This window comes from Argiope bruennichi, chromosome 6 (assembly GCF_947563725.1).
Source record: "Argiope bruennichi chromosome 6, qqArgBrue1.1, whole genome shotgun sequence".
Lineage (NCBI taxonomy): Eukaryota > Metazoa > Arthropoda > Arachnida > Araneae > Araneidae > Argiope > Argiope bruennichi.
In genome coordinates, this window is record NC_079156.1 from 72,497,294 (window position 1) to 72,520,200 (window position 22,907).

The 22,907-nt window shown below is 29.3% G+C and overlaps 1 protein-coding gene across 1 annotated transcript; it reads left to right on the forward strand.

Moving 5' to 3' along the window:
- Window positions 1-1,573: 1,573 nt before the first annotated feature.
- On the forward strand, window positions 1,574-21,965 carry LOC129971776 (sialin-like). The gene is made up of 9 exons (XM_056085752.1): window positions 1,574-1,666; window positions 2,204-2,437; window positions 7,502-7,685; window positions 10,426-10,553; window positions 12,654-12,803; window positions 13,856-13,988; window positions 15,167-15,322; window positions 16,864-16,949; window positions 21,667-21,965. The coding sequence occupies exons 1-9, from the start codon at window positions 1,574-1,576 to the stop codon at window positions 21,844-21,846; spliced, it is 1,344 nt and encodes a 447-aa protein (XP_055941727.1). The 3' UTR covers window positions 21,847-21,965.
- Window positions 21,966-22,907: the final 942 nt, after the last annotated feature.

The following is a 22,907-nucleotide window of genomic DNA, read 5'->3' on the forward strand; positions in this document are numbered from 1 at the left end:
ATGTTTTTCTCTTATCAATTTATATATATTTTAGGACAGTGTTTTGTTTGAAGAATTGAATCAAAGATTGCAACAATCATTAGCCGATTCTAAAATATTTGAAAAATCGAAACTAATTTCATTAAGCCTTGTAATCAGTTTACAGTATTTATCACACAGATTTACAAAATCCCAAATATTTTTAAATACGCACGAGTTTGTGGACAAATTATGTCGAAAATAGACATAGAAATGAAAATTCAGTAGTCTTAATTATGAAGTTAAAAAGTCATACTGTTTTTTATTCTTAAAAAAACTATATTTAGAATAGAATTTCCTTTTTAAATGGATTCATTTATCTTTAAAATGAACAAAGCGTTTTTACATTATCACTCAAAGTACAAACGTTCGTATGCCTCAATTAATATACAATTATTCGCAGCAATAAAAATTAGCAACAAATATTGCATTTGTTTTTTGGTATTTGGTTACGGCCTTTACTGGCTTAGGTGATATAACAAATTTTTCCCTGACTGAAAATCGCAAACTGCCAATAATAGCAACAGTAAAAGAAAATATGGTATTTTCGACACACAATCTTTTGCACTTTGAATGATAAAATGCTTAGAAATGTTTAACCTTTAGGAAATATTACATCATTTTGGGGATACTAAAGTGTATAAAAAATTTGAAAGTATAAATCTGCTGGAAGTATTTTATAAACATCGATTTTATTTCGTCATCTCATTTCATTTCTTAATTTCATTTACATTTTTTGCTGGAAAACAAAGAATCAAACACAATGTATCTGAGCATAATTTTTTCATTATCTTAATTATCTGACAATTTTAGGTACATTTCAAAATTAAAAATAAATAGACGCATTAACATCTCATGAAGTGAAATCTGTTCTTGAATCGTTTACTTTGGTTGTATTATTTTAGACACGAACATGTGTTACATTCCGAAGAGATGCATCTTCACCGCCATGGCATTTTTTGGCTGTCTAGTCATGTATTCTACAAGAGTAAGTTTAAGCATTGCAATGGTAGCTATGGTAAATGCATCAAAAGAAATCCAGATAGGTGAATCCAGTCATCAGTCTTCAGGCTGTTTCAACCTTCGAAATAACGAAACTTATAGCAGTGACACAGAACTAAAGGCAAGTATAATTTTCTTTAATCTTTTAAATCTGAAACTGCGTTGTTTTTCGATAAAGATAAATAGTTGATTGCCCGAAGCATCACTATAAGATTGAACAATTATTTATTAACTCCTTACAAGAAACAAGGCTTGTTTTGAAATTACCTTTTATTTAAATCTTTAGAAAGGGTTGTCCCTTCCGGAAACTCCTTTAAGAATTAATTTTCTATTGCCTAATGAAAACACTAGATGACATCCTGAGTTCTTGGTGTAGCTTAGTTATGTTTAATTCGGTTAATATCCTGTTTTGAAGCTACACGACAGCTATTTTGGGAGGAAAGTTCATAATTTTAGACCATGATCAGATGACGAAAAAGACGCTTGAAGTGACCACCCCTTCTTAAAATTCGATTCACCTTCAAAAGATTTAATGTGCACCGGTCATTTATAAATGGTGTATACTTCATGGAATCGGATATCAAACCTGAACTTCCGGTGTTGGTCAACGCCGAAGTCCCCCAACGCCTTTTTTTATTATGGATTAGTGAGCACATAAATTTTTGATATGAGCTCCGAAGAGCATTAAAGCTATTAATAATTTATCATAGGTATGGAAAGCTTATAATTTGGCTAGAAATAAGCTAGCTTAGTTAAGAATAGAATTACCGACTTAATGTGTAGCAAATGCGAAAAGGTTTAAGAAATTTCACAGCAAAATAAATACATTTAAATCTCTGATTCAGAAGAGCCACGGGCCTTGGGAAGTAGAATACAGAATCGTTCGAAGTTCTCTTTCAAAGAAAAATTTCATATGCCTTCTAAAACAGCTAGTATTCTTAAAGAGATTATGTACAAAAGAGGACTCTATTAAACAATGGGCATAAATGGTAACAATATGCATAAAGGATTGGTTCGTCTCGTTTCATTCCGGGTGATTGATTAACAAAGCCCCTATAGTTATTCGCAGAGGTATTTGGGCATTTCAGGCAATCACAAGAATTTGCTTCAATGGACATTTCGGGCGTTCCATCATTGCAAGATTTTAGTAATGGAAAATAAATATATTTGTTTATCATTTTAGGGAATAAAGTACAACTGGGATCCCAAGACACAAGGCATAATACTAAGTTCTTTTTATTATGGCTACGTTGTGACGCAGCTTCCAGGTGGAATTTTGTGTGACAGATTCGGAGCCAAGTGGTTGTTTGGGGGTGGAGTACTTGTGACCACGTTTCTTTATCTGCTGATACCCTTAGCAGCCAACTGGAGTGTATTAGCTTTTACCATAATTCGAATTTTAGAAGGATTAGGAGAGGTAATAAAATTCTACATATGATGTTATTTTGTACATTGATGTAAAAAATACAATAATTAAGTTAATAATTAGCTGCATTCATCCACAGATTTCTGATGCATATTTATTATATGACACATATAGTTTTGATGCAGTTGCATAGTAGAAAAAGCTCCGTATGTATGATATTTTTGAAACATTTGGTTAGATTATTTAGATTCCTGATTATAACATATTCAGAATTGTGATTTAAAAACCGCACACCAAATTTCACATGCCTGTTTCTCTTCATTTTTCAATTATTTTTTTCTCTTATACAGTGAATCAAAAAGTTTTATAACTGATTCTGTAAATTGAAAAAGAAATAAGAGTTTTTTTAATTCTCAATAAGCACTTTCTGATTTGTTCTACATTTGGCAACTATTTAATATTTGAATGACTGTTCCAGTTTTTTCAATGCCTCCTAAGCACATCTTAAAATTCTTTGCATGGTGTAAATGTCATTAAAATCACATTTAACGAGTTTTTCTTCATTTATTGAATTTTAAATGATGTTAAAGTTGTTAAATCAATCAAATGTGGTGTGCATACGTTTCATAGGCAAACAGTTTTTTTAATGTTAAAAATCATTGAAAAATAAGTGAATCGTGCCTCGGTACATTATAATGGAATAAACAACAATTAATTTTGTTATTCTAGATGAATTCTGGCATCAAAAGCTTCGAAACATTTAAATAATGCTGTATTTTATTAATCTGGAGATTATTTTTGCGCTTATAAATGCTCAGAAATTTTTAAAGTATAAAAGATGATGAGATTTATCACGCCATCGTTGGCAAAATTTCGATTATGGCATTTGGGCCCAGTCCGAAAAATTATTTGTTGCACCACTGTATATACAGATTTACAAAGGAATATGGCATTATATGTCTTAAAGATTTACCATTTCAGAGATAAAACCAAAAGCAGAATTTTACCACAAAATCTGGGACTAACGAACAGATAATTTCTCATTTTTTTTTCATTTAAATTGCTTTCAAAATTTCATTACAATCTGCTGTTTTAATATAAAGTCTGCATGCCAGAATTATTTCTTCTAATTATTTTCATTTTCGAATTATCATGTTTATAACAATTGAATTGTTTTATTCGAATAAACACGTTCATCAAAATTCCAAGGTTGCATTTTTTGATAATTGCAATACTTTCTCTTTGCATGCAGTAAATGCAATGAGAAGCAAATGAAGTTATGTCAATCATATGTTTGATCCTTTTTTTTATTTTGAGATTATCCATGATTAATTCTAATTCATTTGAAAACAGACCAGTTGTTTTTTTAATCAGTTTGCACATGAATAAATCACAGAAAATAAATCTATGACAGTTGATATTTCTTTGAGAAAGTAGGTTTAGTTGCTGTGATGAAAGCTTTCATTTGCATGAATTTATTTTTTTTAACCTTTTATAGATTTCGGCAATAAATAGACTTTTATATATTGATAGAAACCAGAACCGGCATTGACCTTGTCGCTGATCAAAGGAAGTTATAAAATAAAGTTGCAAATGCGTATCATAATAAAATTGTCGAAGAAAGTAAAAATGTTCTTTAGAAAAAGAATCTTTTTTTTTCTTAATCTCATCTGTTATGCATCATCTATATCATGCCAAAAAAATTAAAAATATCAAGTCATATTTAAATATGCTAATATTTAAAAACCGCCTTTTGGATATTTATAGAGATACTTGTTTATTTTTTTAAAATAATAATGTTTTTACGCTCTCAAATTTTCTGCGTTTTGTGAACAAAGTTGCGCAAAAATCGTTCAAAAGGCTTTATAGAGCAGATAGTTGGACCTAGATCTACCAAAATTGATCTATTGTTACTTCTTCTGCATTAAGAATACATTAAGAAGTCTTTATAAAATTTTAAACAAATCATGTTTAATTATGCTAATATGCAAAAAACGCTTTTTGGTTAATTATAGAGCTACTTGCTTAAGATTTTAACATAATAATATTTTTTAGATCTCACTTTTCTGCATTTTGCGAACTAAGTTGCGCAAAAATCGATCATAATGCTTTATAGAGCAGATAGTCGGACCTAGATCTACCAAAATGAATCTATGGTTGCTTCTTCCGCATTAAGAAACATTTATAAATTTTTAATTAAGTTACAATTGATCAAAAATTAAAGTTTTCAATTATTACGCCTCATATTATTGCATAAAAATCATTTTTAATCTCTCTCTTTTTTTTAAGAAATACACTTTAGTGATGCTAATTTTATTTAGAAGCATTTTTTCTTCTTTGCTTCTCTTTAAAACCGTTTTCAAAAATTAATTTTGGACATAATTTCATTACATTTTATTGTATAATATTGAACTGATTTGTATAGTAAAATAGTACTGGATTTGAAAACGATTTTACTTTGCCATCAAATCTTTCGTTCTCATGATGTTGCCATTATTAAAGTTATGATTTTTAAAAAAACGAATGCTTTTCACGAATTACAAGAGCAAATTTTGATTTTTACTTTTATTAATATAATAAGGTTTTTCAATTGATATTTCTATGATGCAAAGGGGAAAAAAAGCAAGATTTCGAAAATTGTTCTTTATTCGATTTCAAGATCAGCTGAACCATTCATGATTCAACTGGAATGGGTTTACAATATACTGAATTATAAATGATTTTTTCAAATGAAAAACTAATTGGAAGTGATTCTTACGACAATCCTTTTTTTTTAAATGGAAGAAAATACGTGTTTATGGCAATACATTTTTCTTTGGAAAGATTTCCAAAGCAGAATTTCCATTTTTACCAAAATGATGTCAAGACGGAAGAATTGTTACTTTTAGGATGCAACGATTTATGCAGAAAAGTCAGACGAAGATTTCGTGTTGATAACAACATCATCTTTTGAATCAACCATTTTACTTAATGAAATTAAGCAATGAAGATATTCTACAATCAGATTTAATTTTTAATGGTTGATTATGTAGAAAAAAATGAAGAATTATTCAAAAATTAATTTAATTGAATGATGCGTACTACACTTTTATTGCAATATATCTTTTTTTTTTGTCATTAAAGCATGTAAGCATGAATATGTTTTCTTGAGTTTTTAATTCAGAAAATGCAGCAACATAATAATAAAATCAATTCTGAATTTATTATTAATCTAAAAACCAATCCAAATAAATTTTTTACAAAAAGTGAAGCAAAAATCCACTCTTAAATGCAATAATACAATTTTTATTTTCATGTTTTGAGAAAATTATAAGGATTTACCCGAATTTTATTTTTATTTTAAAAAACTATTAATTTTTAATACGGCATATATTTTAAATCCCATTTAATAAATTTTAATGCATTCATTTTGAATTGAATTTATTTTTTAAGAATATTTTATCCATTATCATTAAGATTGGTAAGGAAATTCTCCAGTATTTTGATGCTATTTGAATGATTCTTGAAAAAATGATAGATAGATTTCGTCGTTTTCCCAAACGTTTTCTTTTATCAGGTAAAATGACTTCAGTTAAATCATCAATTGTTCTTATTTGAAATTATCTGATATGAGAACTTCCTTATACTGCGTTGCAGGAAAAATATTTTTATTTGAGTTTACGACAAGAAAATAGAATGTTGAAAGTTGAATGTAGGCTAAGCAATATCGAATATATGCGATAACGTTAAAAGATTTGTTTACATTAAAATAAATAAAAATGATTCTACTCTGAAGCAACACGAAATACTAAAAATTAATCACTGTTTTTTAAGAAAATAAAAAAGTCAATTCGTGCATTTGTTGATTTTAATAGCATTGCACCTGGTACTGTTAATTTTGACAGTGACACTTAATGTATTATTAATTAATGGATTAATAATTATGATTAATTTTGACACTTAATGGATTCAAAATCATGATAGTCCCATTAAAGAGTCTTCTTTATCTAATCCACCGTCCAATTGCATGCGACTTGTACCGATAATGTAATTCCATTATATGATTCCTCTTGTAATTGGATCAGAAAATAAATAGAGTCTTTTTTCCCTTAACTTTTATTAGTGAGAGGAAATCACATAATTAAATACTCGACAAAACATTGAAAGCAACTGGAATTTTTTTTTCAACCAAGGAATATATTTTTTTAAAATAAAACAAATAATATTTTTTTAAAAATTGTGAAATTCTCGGGAAACTTATAGGACTATTAAATTAGTATAGTTCAAAAGACGTTTAAAAATTTTTTTTTTAAAATAATATAAAAATCGACTTTCAGAAATATTATTTCGGGAGTTATTGTGAAGAAGTGTGAAAATCTTGTTCAATATTCACTTAATTAAAATTAGAATTAAAATTTAATAAAATCTTTTAGAGTTGCACATGCCACCTTCAAAGTATATATACATCAATGACAAATTGATAGTTCTATGCTAGTCAGCCATTTAGAGTGCTAAAGCACTCACACAGACACATACATTTTCCTTATTATTGGCAACGATCGATTACGGCATTTGATTTACAGCGTAGAAATAATTTTTAGTTTTACCTAATTATATTTAATAAATTAAAATATATACACAAAAATTTCGCAGAATATTTTATCTCTATTATCTGTCTCTGTTACCTTGTATTTCTTTGAAAAATAATGATTGTTTCTTGTTCAGCAAACTTTTAAAAGTTTACATGTAACCAAGATACTTATAATATCATATAATATGGTAAAATTAGCAGAAGTAATAAAATACAATATTCCCCCAATACAAAAATGATGTCAAAAATATGGATTTTATTATGTTGTACAATAATTTGAACTCCTCGTATACGAAATATACAAAAAAAATGTATTGTAATCATCAACAAAATCGGGATATTGACGAATTCCCACAATTCAGACCTTTCTAAACTCGATAAACACACTTTTAGAATTATGCCTATTTGTCTGTCTGGCTGTGAACCTGATTACATAGAAACTCTTTGAGATAATGGATGAAATTTTAAATATGAACTATGCATCAAATCTTAGATTTGAATTGCTTTGTATAATTAATTTACAAAATTTTAAATTTATTCGTCAGGGTTTAGCTTTTCCTGCCATCACCCACGCTATAAGCAACTGGGCTCCAAGATTCGAACGAAGCAGGATTTCTTCCGTAATCTGCATGGGGGTTCCGATCGGAAATATAATTGGATCACCGATATCAGGTTTCCTAAGCAGCACAGATTTTATTGGGGGTTGGCCCTCTATCTTCTACTTATTCGGTAAGTAAAAGATATTTTATACTATCAAAATAATAAAAATAGTTTTAAAAAAAAAATAGCAATAGTGGACTAAAACATAGGAAATGTTATTTTTTATCAAAACTCTTGAGCAAAAAAGTTTAGTATTGACGGGCTGATATTATAAATCAATTAATTTAATTATAAAAAGAAATATCTTGGTTCTGAAATGATGCATCTTAAATGTGAATTCTTTATTGATATTTAAGATTTATTCATAATATAATAATTTGATTAAAACTTTTTTTCCTTATTTACTGTATATTAATTTCTTTGTCGTACTGTTTAAAGCGTCTGTGTTTATTATGTTTCTGACATAACCCCAAAATATTTGATAAAAATTTTAAATTATGCTTTTAATTATACTAATAAAACCACGATTTTTCAGAAATTTTATCATTATTATTTTCTATGTTTTAAGTTTCAGTTTGCAAATCATAATTATATGCATTATAGAATTATGTAATGAATTATTTTTAAATTTTTCAAAGTGAGACTTTTTGTATAGAACCTAAGTTAATCTTGAATGAATAGATTTATGCATAAATAAATTCTGAAAATATTAAAACTCCCTATTCTAATAACTGTTGAAACTTTCGGCACTCTGGAACATAAACAAGTGAATGAAAAATTGATAACCAAACATAAGTTTTAAATGAATTTACTTTTTTATTTGCCCATACCGATACAGCCTACCCAAAGAATGTTAAGTACTACGAAGGAGAATCTGAGAATAAAAGCAAATACAGAGTAAAAATTATACTAAATACTGAATCATACAAATTTACAAAAGCAAAAACAGAAAAAAGAAAATTTCTGAACGAAACTCAAATGGCAAAGCAAATGTCCAAGAAAAATTTATTAAATCTTAAAATAATATCAAATTAAAAAACAAAATACGACACGGTTACCCAGAGGATGTTAGGCACTACAATGGAGAATCTAAAACCAAATACTAAGTAAAAATTATACTAAATACTGAATCCTACAAATTTACAAAAGCAAAAACAGAAAAAAGAAAATTTCTAAATGAAACTCAAAAGGCAAAGCAAATGTCCAAGCAAAATTTATTAAATCTTGAAGCAATATCCAATTAAAAAAACAAAACTCAAGCTTAATTAGTAATATATTTTAACTTTTATACAAGGAAAAAATTTTAAATGATCATTACAATATTTTTATATGACGATTACTATTATTTTAAGAAAAATAACGAAGTATATATTTCAAATAATTTTTTTCGCATGCATTTTTGCTTTTGGGAATTATTTTTACTAAACATTTTTATTTAATTTGATTAATTTCATGTTCATACAGGTTGTAATTTGATTAAATTGTGCAATTAGCTTTTAACTTCTTTCCAGATGTGCTAGAATGCTGACATTTTCCGCCACATGTGTTTTCTCAATGGCAAAGGACATTCCTAATGATTTCAGACCTTACTGATTTATTACTCAAAAGATAAACTAAATTTTAATACTGTACAAAAGGCATTCTCTGATAGTGAATTCTTCATTTCACTATCAGATTTCAGATTAAAAAATCGAAATTATTTAAAATAAAAATTCTATTGTTCAATACAATAATTTAATGTACTTTGTATAAGTTTTTATTTAAAATTTTATATTTTTATTTTCCTAGAAAACGAGTTTGTATTTCTCTTATTACGATCCGAATATTCATCAAAAATATTATTCATATTTAAATATATAAGAAAAAGATATAGTTACTTTATAATTTCAAGGTTCAGCTTTCAATCATTCATTAAAATGAATGTTCATCCCATACTAGAGGCGCCATCTGATGAAAAAAATTATTTTCGGATTAAAAAAAAACACATTTAAAATGAAGAAAAATTCCTCTGTTTATTATATAAATTAACGTGTTTTTAATAACAGTTTTTATTTAAATTTTAATTGTTTCTTTTTCTTTTCCTAGAAAATAATATTGTATTTCAGTTTTTGTAAACCGAACACTTTTAAAAAATATTATTTTTATTTAAATAGCTAGGAAATAGTTTATTTTTCTTATAAATTCAGAACTCGGTTCTCATTTAAACATCAATTTATACGATGCTGGTGACGCCATCTGATGTTAAGAGTGTAAATTATTTATTTAAATTTTAAAAAATAGAAAATAATTAAAATGAAGATAAATTCCTTTGTTTAGTATATTAATTAAAGTGTATTTTTAATAAAATAATTTTAGTTAAATTTTTAAATTTTGTTCTCTTTTCTTTTTCTTAAAATATGAATTTTATTGCTTTTTTTACCATCAGAATATTTTTCAAAGATTTTTTTCATTTTTAAATATTTAGGAAATTTCAGATGTACCTTGTTCTTGCTTTGATGCATTTATATGGGAACCAAATATTTTACCAAAATATTATTTATTTTTAAATATCTGCGAAATAGTACAGTTTCTAAATAAATTCTGAATTCAGTCCTCATTTAACAATTAATTAAATTAAATTTTTATACGATGCTCATGGCGCCATCTGATGTTTAGAACGAAAATAATTTTTTTCAAGATGGAAAAAAATAGGATTGCTAAAATGAAGATGAATCTCACTGTTTAGTACATTAATTAAAATGTATTTAATAACATAATTTTAGTTAAATTATATTTTTGTTCTCTTTCCATTTTATTAAAAAACAAGTTTTGATGTACTTTTTATTATCAGAATATTTTTCAAAAGTCTTTCTTATATTTAAATACTTAGGAAGTTTCGGATGTGCCTGGTTCTTGCTTTGGTGCATTTTGGTGTATGAAACTCCTGAAGATCATCCTCGCATATCAAAAGAAGAGCTTCTATACATCCAGCAGAATAAAGATGAGAAACTTCAAACGGTCAGTGAACTTTAGCAAATATTAATTTATATTTTAAGGTTAGCATGCATCGAGTATTAATCAATGTAATATGAGCTTTTAATTTAACGATAACTGTTTACCTCTACATTTTCTTGGTATTCCCTAATATCCTTGAACTAACAATTTTTCCAACTAACTAACTAACAGTTCCCTATATTCTTGAACTAACAATTTTTCCAATACAGAAAATCGTTATCGTTGTCTTCAACAATACTTGTTTTGTTTCATTAACCCCTTGCCTGCCACGGGCGTATATATACGTCTCCCTAAGTCAATGTGTTAACTGCCTCTGGTGTATATATACGTCTCGCAACTATATATATATATATATATATATACGGACAATGGGGATCGAATCTCGCAAGTTAACCTCGGCAGGTAAGGGGTTAATAACAGCTTTAAGATTATTCATCACAGCAAAGATTCTTCATTTATTAATTTTTTTAATTAGAAGACAATAAACGATGGCAAATAAATACTAAATAGACGGTAACAAATAATTCTCCACCATTTAGAAACATTATTGTCACGTTAGGCCTAATTTCGGGGAATTGCATTTGATCACAACAAACGAAGGTATTCTTTCAAACCATCTTGCGCAATAAACATAAATCATTCAAATTTATTAGCTATGCTCAAGATCCAAATTAATAACTAATAAAACTGGATAAGTCGATCCAATTATTCAGGTTGTATAATTTATTTTGATATATATCTACAGTGACGGACTTTCTGAAATTTCTCTCCAAAAGGGGGAAGGTTAGTGGAGGACAAACGACAACTGAAAGCATATCTAGAGGTCAAAAGCAATCAAATGAAATAAAAGCTATCGAGTTAGCATATTTGTAGGAGGTGGATTGATTCTGATAGAATTTTGATCACATAGAGAATATACAGAAAATTAGTGTTCTCGAGATTTCTATCATATCTGAAGTGAGATGGGTAATAGGTGACCAATGCTGTTATATTTAGGAGCTATGAATATAAACTTTCATGTGAAATAAAAATTGGAGAAATCAAACTATAGAGTTTGACTGATTGACAGACGTTTTTTGGGTTTTCTCATTATTTTAAAAGTACGCATAGTTTTTATGGGTCGATAAAAATATTATTAAAAAAATTTAATATAAAAAATAAATGATCATACCAAAAAATTTCTATAACTTAATATTTTAAGCTGATCTATGATATTTGCATTTTTCTGAAAAGTTTTTGAGTAAAATTACTGCTTGGGGTTTTGCTAGAAGGTCAATAGTAACGTGAAAATATTAAATAATGACCCCTGGGCTTTGGGAGTATCTTGGTGATGCTACTGTGACTTGACGACAAATTTGATGATTTTGGAGACAAAATCGAAAGACACCAGAAACTAAAAAAAATTTGGCGATAACCCCATTAGAACTCAAATGATGTCTTTTGTCTAGACGCTCCTATACCCTATCTCAGAAAATATAAAAGAAGTTTAAACTAGATAAAACAGAATTGAGGAGTCGAGTACTGAATCAATGAGAGGAGCAGACGAGGCGGAATGCATGAATGGTCGTGCAAAGTCTCTCTCCTGCTAGTTCTCTTTGAACGCTTTATACTCTTACGGCTATTTATTAATGATTTGCTACTTGTGTGTTGCTGTTCACTGCAAGTGCTTTTATTGTGTATGCTTGGTCTGTGTTTTATTGACCGCGTATTCGTCTTTTCATTAAAATTAATGCGCCTTTATTCGTTATTCTTTTGGATTTGCATGTCGGAATTATTTTTAACATATATAACAGCATGTTAACGTCTCTACTGAGAAATTTGTGCCAATAGGGTTCTGAGTTAGATCTTGTAAGTGCTACGTAAATATCTAGAATTCTCAAAACCGGCATTATATTAGTTTATTGCCAATTTTGGAATTCTATTCAAATATTGGCGAATACTTCGTTATCTAAGGTTGAAGTTGGATATTGGAAATAATAATTTGGAAATTTCAAATATTCTTAAAAAAATATTTTCAAATGTCTTCGTTTATTGTTATGATTTTCTAGTCAAAGATTACAACTGAAAGGTGAAACGATTACAAAGGTGTTTCTTGCTTTCCAGAAAGCTCCTATTCCTTGGAAGAAGATATTTTCATCGCTTCCCGTCTGGGCCGTCATCATAGCGCATTTCGGACAAAATTACGCATTTTTGATGTTTCTGACGCTTATGCCGACTTACTTCAAAACAATTTTGCACTTCGATATTAAAACGGTAAGAATCGCTTTTATCAATTCATGCATGGTTCTAGAAAATAAAAAGCTATCATTTATTGTTATTCAGATGATGGGGCCGCGGTGGCCTGGTGGTAAGGTCTCGACTTCGGAACCGGAGGGTTTCAGGTTCGAGACCCGATTCCACCGAAGAACCGTCGTGTAAGGGGGACTGTTGCATCCGTCATGACCAAACGTCCTCCCGCTGGTGTGGAGAGGGGGGTGCCAGCTCAGGTGTCGTCCTCGTCATCTGACCGCGGTTCAAAATGACTAGCTCCGTCCTAAAATAGTCCAAGTGTTGCTTCAAAACGGGACATCAATATAACTAAACTAAGAATTCCGACGTTCTGATGCTAGTCTAGCATTAAAAGTTTGTTTGATTATTAGAAAACTATATTTAAACAAATGATTACAGATTTTAATTGCATAATTTCCCCCCTTCAAACTTCTAAAAATAACAGGTTTGTTTCAAATTTTTATTTTAATTGATTCACGTTCAAGATTATTTATATGAAATTAAAATGCTATTCAAATATTAAAATTTAGCTTTCTCTTGTAGGCCTTTTCAGTAGGCCAAATCTTCACCACGTTTTTAATTGTTAATTGATAGCAGATAATTCAGTTTTATTCGATACAATAAAGAAAATTTGACAAAATATCTGGAAGGCTAAATTTGAAAATTTTCGTTTATTTTTGACATTAAAATTTATACTGCCATTAGAAGTTTTGAAATTACTGCATATTTCACTACGTAATTGATAGACTTTTAAAGAACATTTGAAAGAATTCCTTTTCAAAAATTTTCGTAGAACAGCTCATGAAAGGCCATTTTACGGGTTCATTATTTAATAGATTTGAATTGATGATGAAGGTCCATTTTAGGCGATGATCCAAATATTACAACTCTTCTCTATAATCAATTAAAGAATATACAAGTTAAATGTTCTATTGACAAAATATCCAATCTGCTTTCACACTAATTTTCTACACTCATTTATTTGGTAATAATAAATTGTATTTGAAGTATTTGATAATTTCTTCCTTCTTTTCCAGAATGGCGTCCTTTCTGCTATGCCATATGCGGCTCTGGCGATAAGCATGGCTCTGGCATCGTACTTAGCTGACAGACTTAGGAAATGGAACAAAATGAGCATCTCAACAATACGGAAGACTGCAAATTCAATAGGTGGGAGAAATAAGATTATATTTACTTATATAAAAATTATTGTATTAATATAATATAATTAGATTAATAAGACAAAACAGTAGAAAGAGACATGTTAATGAGCACACTCTATCAAAAAAGGATTAGTGATCACTGATTGATTTATCATCAGTCATTGATTATTTTGAGAAATTGTCTATTACTTTCTCTAGATTGAAAATTTGAATACAAAATCTAAATGAAAACCCTCTTTAATACAGCACCTCAAATAACATCTAGTTCATCAAAGGGGGGGGGATAGTAACAATAAACGGCAATTCCGACTCACCGCTAAGGCGCATGCATAAATCTGATTGACCGGACAGACGCAACAGCAACACTGGCAGTAACTACGGTTGAGTCCTAAGAGATATCGCCGGCCACGGTGCAACCTTTCCTTGTGGGAAGAACGTCCTGTCATTGGCAAGAGGTAGCCGACCCTCACCATTTCTGTACCCATCAAAGTGGCGAAAACCAACCACAATACCGGAAGCTTCTCATCCTCATTTTTGAGGTGAACCCGGGGGGAGATGGGGATAGTAATTGCATTGATGGTCTTATCTGCAACTTATTGTCCAAAGCAACTAAAGTAACACCCTCTGGAGTGAAAAAAACTACAATAAATCCTATGCAAGCAAAAAATTATCTGTTAATGCAGGCTTCTCTCTTCAATGTTATGTCTTGCATAGTATTCCAAAACTGTTATGTTTTGCATACATTCTATTGCAATGTGATCCTAATAAATACATTTTATAATAATTACATTAGCTAATAAATAATAAAAATGAATGGATCTTTGCAAATAGTAATGCGGATATTGTGGTCAGTTATAAAAAGGATTTCATTGGTCCATGTGGCTACATCTAATGTAGAGAAAACCCACATTTTTATCGCTGTACCTTATATAAAAGCGAGAACCCTTTAAACATCATCGAATATCCTGTCCTTCTATGAACTTAAACATGAGCTTTCAAACAGAATTAAATACTTATGAGTTAATTCGGAAATATATTAATCATAATTTTTGTAGAATGAAAGCAAACTTTTTGAACACTTTTGTTGTAATTATATACAAAATTATACATCATCTTCCGCTCATCACATGTGTCATATTTTAGATAAGAGTGAAATGAGAAATTGGAAATTTCCTGTTCTTTCAGGTTTAGTGGGTCCAGCTCTGTGCTGCATAGGCATCGTAGCATCCAGCTGCCAGCGAGAACTCATAGTCGGTCTGCTGTGTCTCGCCATGTTTCTCAATGGGTTTGCTTTCTCTGGTTTCAATGTTACGCACGTGGATATGAGCGCCGATTTTTCAGGTATTATTTAAAAATTCTTTTTTGACAGAAAAAAATATTCGCTCCATGAAATACTTAAGATTTTATTCAGAGTAAATAAATTTTTTAATCCATTTTGCCATGTAATATGTGAATAACTTTATTTTAGAATGCTATTACCATTCAGTATGTTTTTAATATGAAAGCCTTAAGATATTACACACACATATTAATGATTATTTTAAATTTTAATTGAGTACCTTCTTAGAATTATCACATAATTTGTGTTTCCATATCACAAACGGAATATTAATTGCAATTAAAAGTTAAAGAATGTTTCTTAATTATTTTTGACAAAAAAAATGCTACACTCTTGTAAGAGGATATATTATATTTTGTATTCCAAATGATGGAAAAATAGATTGGAAAACAAAAGATGTTGATTCTTCCAAGATGTCCTGAATCCTAAATTTTTCTAATGACTCAATTTCGCCTAGATGTAATGTCACTTAACCAAGGTGTCTGTAGGCAGGTCGTTAGGAAAAATATTTTCCCAATCGCCATATAAAAAACTTTATAAGAACTAAAATTTTACCAATTATAAACTATTAAGACAAAAATTTGAGTCTACAATGAATTGTTAAGTTAATAAAAATATAATTAATTACTTTTTATAATATTTATAATATATTAAAATGTTAATTATTTATTTAAATCATATCATTGTACTATTTTCCACCTAACTAGTTCTGTACATTTCTTATTTGAAGTTTTACATTTGCTCTGAATTTATTAATTTATTAATGATAAATTGTTTTATTTATAAATTAGGAAACCATTAATAATTAATTGTTATTCCTCTTATTCTTGGAAAATTTACTAACAATTGTAATTCATTTCAAAACATATATGATTTCACAAAGTTACTAAAATAAATAAAAGCTAAATAAAAGAAATTATTGCGTGGTTATTAAATTTAAAGTGTTTTGAATTGTGAAACTAATTTATTCAGATGTTAAAAGAAGATCTTAATAATGTGTACTGCCTCAAACCAAAAAAAAAAAAAAAAAAAAAAAAAAACTAAATTTACCACCGCATAATTTAATTCAAAGGAACTTTTCTATTTACACTCTAATAATTAGAATTAACTATCACTACTTGAACCTATGGATGATTATTTACAAGTTCTCCAGATATTAAGGTTGCATGTTCAGATCACGCCCAGGTCACCAATATGGATGAATGTCCACATAATCTATTCAACAAAGGCAAAAAAAAAAATATATATTTAAAAAAAAATCAGAAAAATGTTTTTTGTTTTCTAGTTTCTAGTTTTCTAGTCTCATGTATTGCGTGATTAATATGCTGATACGATCACGCAGCTTAAACTGCGTCATCTTGATGAAAGTAGGATCACCACAAACCTAATGCATATTGTCATGTTATGATATCACACAATAATTTTTGTCAGAAGGCTGCAATTTTTCTTTAATACAAATTACGATATTCTCGAAAAATGGAAAACAATTAATGTAATGCTACTATTTCATTTAAAAGTAATGGCATACTTATCTTTTTTTAAGGTGTTCTTTATGGAATAACGAATACCGTTGCAAATACTGCTGGTATACTAAGTCCTACTATTGTTGGCTTTCTTACGGCCAGTGGAGTGAGTATTATTTTTTTCTTTATTAATACACAGGATGTCTATGAAATGAATTTCCTTGTTTAGAGGAATCTACAACTGAAATTAATAAAAAAAAAAATGAAAACAAACTCCTTATTCAAAATTGGCATAAAAAAAAGTAAATGCCGTAAAAATACCACTATTTTCGCACAAAAAAAAAAAAACACGACAAGATTAGAACAAGAAAAGATAGTAATAGAAGTCACCGACAGGGGGAATTTTGGCGTTGTCGAAACAAAAGCATTAAAATTAATCATTGCATTCAGTGCACGAAAAATAAATTATACATAGTTTCAATTGATATCCAAGCGATTAAAAATGTAAATTAAAATAAGTTAAATGCAATATAAAAATCATTAAAAATATTCATTTATTAATGGAGAATTAAGGATCCACTTTCAGTTGTTGATCTTTCTTTTGTTTAAAAAATATTCCACTCTTTTTTTTTTTTTTTTTTTTTTTTTTTTTTTTTTTTTTTTTACGGAATTCATCCTTTTAAGGTATCTGTCTACGTGCGAAGACAAATTTTTGAAAAAACTGTTTAATTTTCATTTTTAGTTTATTTTTTAGGTTATTGCAATTCAAAACAATGAATAATACCATTTAAAAAGTTTTATGTAATTTGCAACTCAGTCAAATGGGGAAATTTGGGTAAAAAACTGTGAAAATTGGTGTAAAACGCAAAACATCCTAACAAGAATTCTAATCAAAATTTTCAAATTCTTTTTCTACAAAATATAGTTAGAGCTTTAGTGAAGGCAATGAACTAGGATCTAAGAAATATTTGCATTTATAAGAAAGTTATAGCAGTTCGAGTATTTCCTAACTGAAAATTTATCAAAATTCTTATGCATAAACAACATTAATGAGCTCTAAATAAAAAACTATTCATCTCAAAACTATAATCCTAGTTCATTGCCTTTAGGATAGTATAAATAACATACATACAAAATTTCATTAAAAAATATTCATAATATTTTGAGATATCATGTTTTGCGTATCAAAATTTTTACAAAATTAAAGTTCCTCAAAAAATGCATTTAAAGTTTTTAATTGTGTTTTATGAAAAATATCTCTCTTCATTTTTATTAATATTCACCACATTTATATGATACACCTTCTTTGTTAACAATTTTATCTGTTTTCTTCTTTCTAACAGCTCTTAATTTTTTCCTGGCAACTTTTATTGTACCCAATGACTGCCTTTTTGACGTGATGATTCTTTCTTTATCGAGAGAAAGGAAGTGTCTCAGGGTATAATCCCCAGGAGTTATTCCCAGTTCAAAAAAAATTGTCAAGAGACCATAAAATCCATCATTAAAAATTATTGCAGTTATTGATGCTCCCAAACGTAAAGTCTGTAGCTCCAGAAATGTGTTTTTGGGAATTATTGTCCACAAAAGATTATTGAAGCTTTCATTGGCATTTTGAGTCTTACCGTGTAAGCATTTTTTCAATAAGTTTTGATCGCATAGCTGCATATATGTTGGCTTAATGATTTTAATAATGTTCTTTGGAAGACCTGCATTTGTTTCTTTGAATTTTTTTCCACAGGAAATTGCACGTTGATATTTACACCAACTGTCCTTTCCTGTTGGGCACTGTCCATGCATGGGATGTTTATTATTAGAACATGTGTGAGCAAATGCAGCAATGGTTGCACTCTGCATTTGCAATAAATTCCCTGCATTAGCTCTAATTGCTATCCCATAGTAATTTTGCAACTTATTTATGAAGGAGTCTGTTAATTTCCCTTTGCCACCAAGAGATTTATTCGATGACTTTAATTTTCTCAAACGAGTGCCTACTCGCTTCTGAATATGGCCAATGCATTCCAGTTTTGAAACGGAATCTTTCCCATAAATGTCTTTAACTGTATCATAGCCCTTAGAGTCACCATCTCCATAGTATTGTGAATAAATGAGTTTACGACAACTCTTGGAACGCTCAAATATTCTGTAAGCACCAAGCACTTCCATACTTCCAGATGAACCCTTATGATTTGCACACTGATGTTTTGATGCACATGATAAATTCAGCTTTTTCGTGTGACACCATTGGCAAAACTGAGACATCACTTCAATATCCAGCACCTTACCACATGTCACAGAGATTGCACTCACTACTCCATTCAATGATGAAAACCCTCTCCGTTGCCATGTTCCATCAACAGATACACCACATTCAGTAATAGCAGCAGGGTTTTTATTGTCTTTTAACTCAGTAGCAGCAATATTCATTGAATTTTCTGCAACAGAACGAGCAGCACGAAGAAGCTTCAGGTCCTGCATTCTGAATGCTTGTTTGGAAAGAAAAGATGGAAAATTGAGGGTAGCAAAAAATTTCTTTCCAGCCGTATAACCCTTTCCAATGATTCTAAGTGCACACACAAGTCGAGTGTTTATTTCATTGGATGTGTTTTTCTTTTTAGATGAAGAAAAACCTTTGTAAAAGGAGCAATTCTTGCATTTGAGGCAAAAATTCGAACACAATCCAAAGGTAGAATCCTCTATCAAATACAAGTTGCTTTTGAAGCATAAAGGACAACATAAAAGAGTAAAAACACTTATTAATATCTCGATATCCATAATTCGAAATCCAGAAAGGTTATTTGTTTTCAAATCAGGAACATTATCTTCACATAACTGCGAATTCAGCAGTTTCTTTTCGCTGCAAGTCTTTTGTTTTGAATCTGATACACCAACAGAGTCTGCAGCTTGCATGGAAGAAGAATGCCTATTTCCATGAAACTTTCGTTTCTTACTTCTGTTAATGCTTTTTCCACCCATTTAAAACACTTTATAAACAAAAAGCAATAAATATTCAAATCAAACTAAGCTGTATTCACTCGAAAAAGCAAAGTAAATAAACATATAACACGAGACGAGCAGATGTTTTCAAACGTAAACAATGTTCGAGAAGCAGCTGTTGCCAATCTTTTCTGTATATAAAGAGCTGAAAATTAATTCAAATTTAGGTGGCTTGCATATAGTTTTGTATAAATTTAAAAAAAATAATTAATTTATGATTTTAGGAGCGTATGTTTGATGAAACGACGAAAAACATTCAACTTCCGGTAAGCACTTCCGGTTTCGTTTTCGACTCTTTTGAATTACATAAATCTTCATATCTCCATTTCTATCAATCGTAGGAGAAAAATAAATACAGATTTAGAAAGCTAAATAAATGCACTTTAAAATAAATAAAAAAAATTGTGAATTTTGACCAAAGGTGGCCTTTTAGACGTAGACAGATACCTTAAATCTCCTATTGCTTACATATGCAATATAATTTTATTCCATTCATCAGTTTTAGCTGAAGACCTTCCCGAAATAGGAAAAATTAGTTTATGGCCACATTTTATTATGATTATGATTTGCATCCTAATTTATGAAATGTTTGTTAATGAAGTGTATGTGAACTGAATATGAAATGTCTGTATGATTGTTTATAAAATATTTGTTTTCGTGGAAGTTTGATTCTAACTTCTAAAGTTTTTTTTTCTAATAAACACTATGCTTATTATACATACGTTTAGACTAATATCATCAAGTACCAAATAAGACCTGCTGTTGTTTCTAATTAATGGCTGCTTGAGACCAATGCAAGAGTCTAAAATATTCCAAAAAAAAAAAAAAAAAACGACAATCAAAGCTTAACAACTCTATCGGATTCAGCCTCAAAAGGGTGGAACTTTTTTTTATTAAAAATGCCAGCATGTTAAGAATATTTCGCTAACTATAACCAGATGACTATATAAAAATTTAAACAAGTTACATTTTTCTCGACAATTTTACCAACATTATTTAATTTTCTTTTTTTACTATTTCGAGCATCTGCGCAAATCTCAGCACGTAATTATCTCTAACGTTTTAGAAAAAAAGGTGAAATGATATGATCTCGGTTTTAGGATAGGAAGATTCCAAATTCGGAACATAAATCTATCAATGAGTTATTCTCTAAGCGTGTCTGGAGGGCACTAAAATTTCGCCAGAGCCTAACAACCTTCATCTCCTTTGAAAGATTGGAGAAAGGACTATCGTCGGAAACGGTATTCTTATCACGTCTGATTAAAAAATACAAGTTTCGTCCTCAAATAGCAATAGCGTTGTTAAATAGACTGTGAATGTACCTAAAATAAATCAAGGATTTCAAAATTTTCTATTTGATGGATCACGATTAGAGTAAAAAACTTATATCTAGAGCGCATTAAAAAAAATTATCTACTAGAGGATTGCAGAAATCATAATTTTGAAGCAACAAAAGCGCTGTTTACCCTTACACCCTGCTGCTCCAAATTTGAAAACATAGACGAAACACTAGAACACTGAATTCAGAAAATTTCCCATTGTTCTGTTAAACTTGTTATTAGCCTACCATTTGGCGGCTTGTTTGCTCGCCGGGAATTCTGATTGTTTGTAATTCAACTAAATCCTTTATGAAAAACTATATTTATGATATTCCAGGTTCCATTAACAAAATATTTCTAAACTTCAAATTGTGGAAGATATCTTGGCGATGTTAAACTGGTGGTGGCCAATCTTGCTATCGTCTGTTTACAGAGTGCATGTAGTTCTCTAATTTAGTCAAGCCATTGATATCACATTTGCATGCTTTGTCTAACATCTTTACTTTCTGTTTGTTTATATAATTTGAATAATATTTTATTCTCTAAATAATGAATTTCTTCCTCTCCTAGGAAACTGTAGAAAACTGGAATACTGTGTTTTGCATAACGTGTGCGGTCTATATGATGTGTGCACTTTTTTATGCCTTCTTTGCTTCTGCAGAAGTACAACCTTGGGGGTTAGCTAAAAGAGACACTCCAGCTGTTTCAAAGTCAGAAAAGCCACTTTTTGTTGAAGCCAATAATAGCTAATGGAGAATTAATTATAGAAGATATTTACAAAAGGGAATACAAAATTAATGGACAATACTGTAGAAAATATATACAAAACAGTGATAACAGTGGTATTTTCCACTGAAAAATTAAAATGTTCGAACAAAATGATGTTTGATTTTAATAAAATTTATTTTATTTTTAATTATTTGTCTTTGGCCAACTAATATTACCCATCTTTACTATGCATATTGGTTATAATTAATTTCAGCAACATCTTTTAGATACAACTTCATGTTCTTGGTTCCATCAAATTACCAGACATTAAAACCATTTTATTTTAATAGTCTTATATATGTTCTGTTCATTGAATATATTAAAGTTTCTAATAGAGATCCGTTAAAACACATGGTAGCGCTATTATGTGCTTTTCATTTACCATCTAAATTTAGCGGTATTGTAGCTTCACTTTTTTTTATATGCCCTGCAATCTAATAAAGACATCGAATGGAATCCAATTTTCAACAAATATTTGATGAAACAATGAAAACGATTTCGGTTTCATTCGAGATAATAAAATATAGTTGTAAAATAAAAACGTATTAAAACGTATTTGAAAGTTAATTAAATCTAGATTATAGAATTTTAAAGGAACTAAATTGGCATCAATGAAAAGATAATTTTTCGGGTTTTTTAAAAGGTACAAAAAATCAGTTTTGTGCGTTATCTATTAAGAAAATACACGGAAGTCGGGCATCTTTTTATAAATAATAAAATTATAATTAAAACTTCAAAATCGTCGCTCTGAGAAGCATATTCTCACCCTCTTATATGGGCCAAATTTGATAGCTCTAAATTTGGTTTGGACTATAGAACACGCACATACGCATGTGCGTGTTCTATACGCACGCGCGCGCTATGCATACGCATACGTCTATATGCATGCATACGCACGCCCGCGCGCACGCACACACACGCATATATACATATACATACAAGCATTTTATTAGTAATAAAAAATAAAATTTGTAACTTTTTAAAATAGTTTTTATTTTGATACATACTACTAAAAATTTGAAATTAAAACATTTCGTCAAAGT

Coding starts and splice junctions, on each gene's coding strand:
- LOC129971776 (XM_056085752.1), top strand. CDS start 1,574: ATGGTGTATACTTCATGGAATCGGATATCAAACCTGAACTTCCGGTGT. Junction 10,554..12,653: donor AAGATGAGAAACTTCAAACG/GTCAGTGAACTT, acceptor CTTGCTTTCCAG/AAAGCTCCTATTCCTTGGAA. Junction 12,804..13,855: donor TGCACTTCGATATTAAAACG/GTAAGAATCGCT, acceptor CTTCTTTTCCAG/AATGGCGTCCTTTCTGCTAT.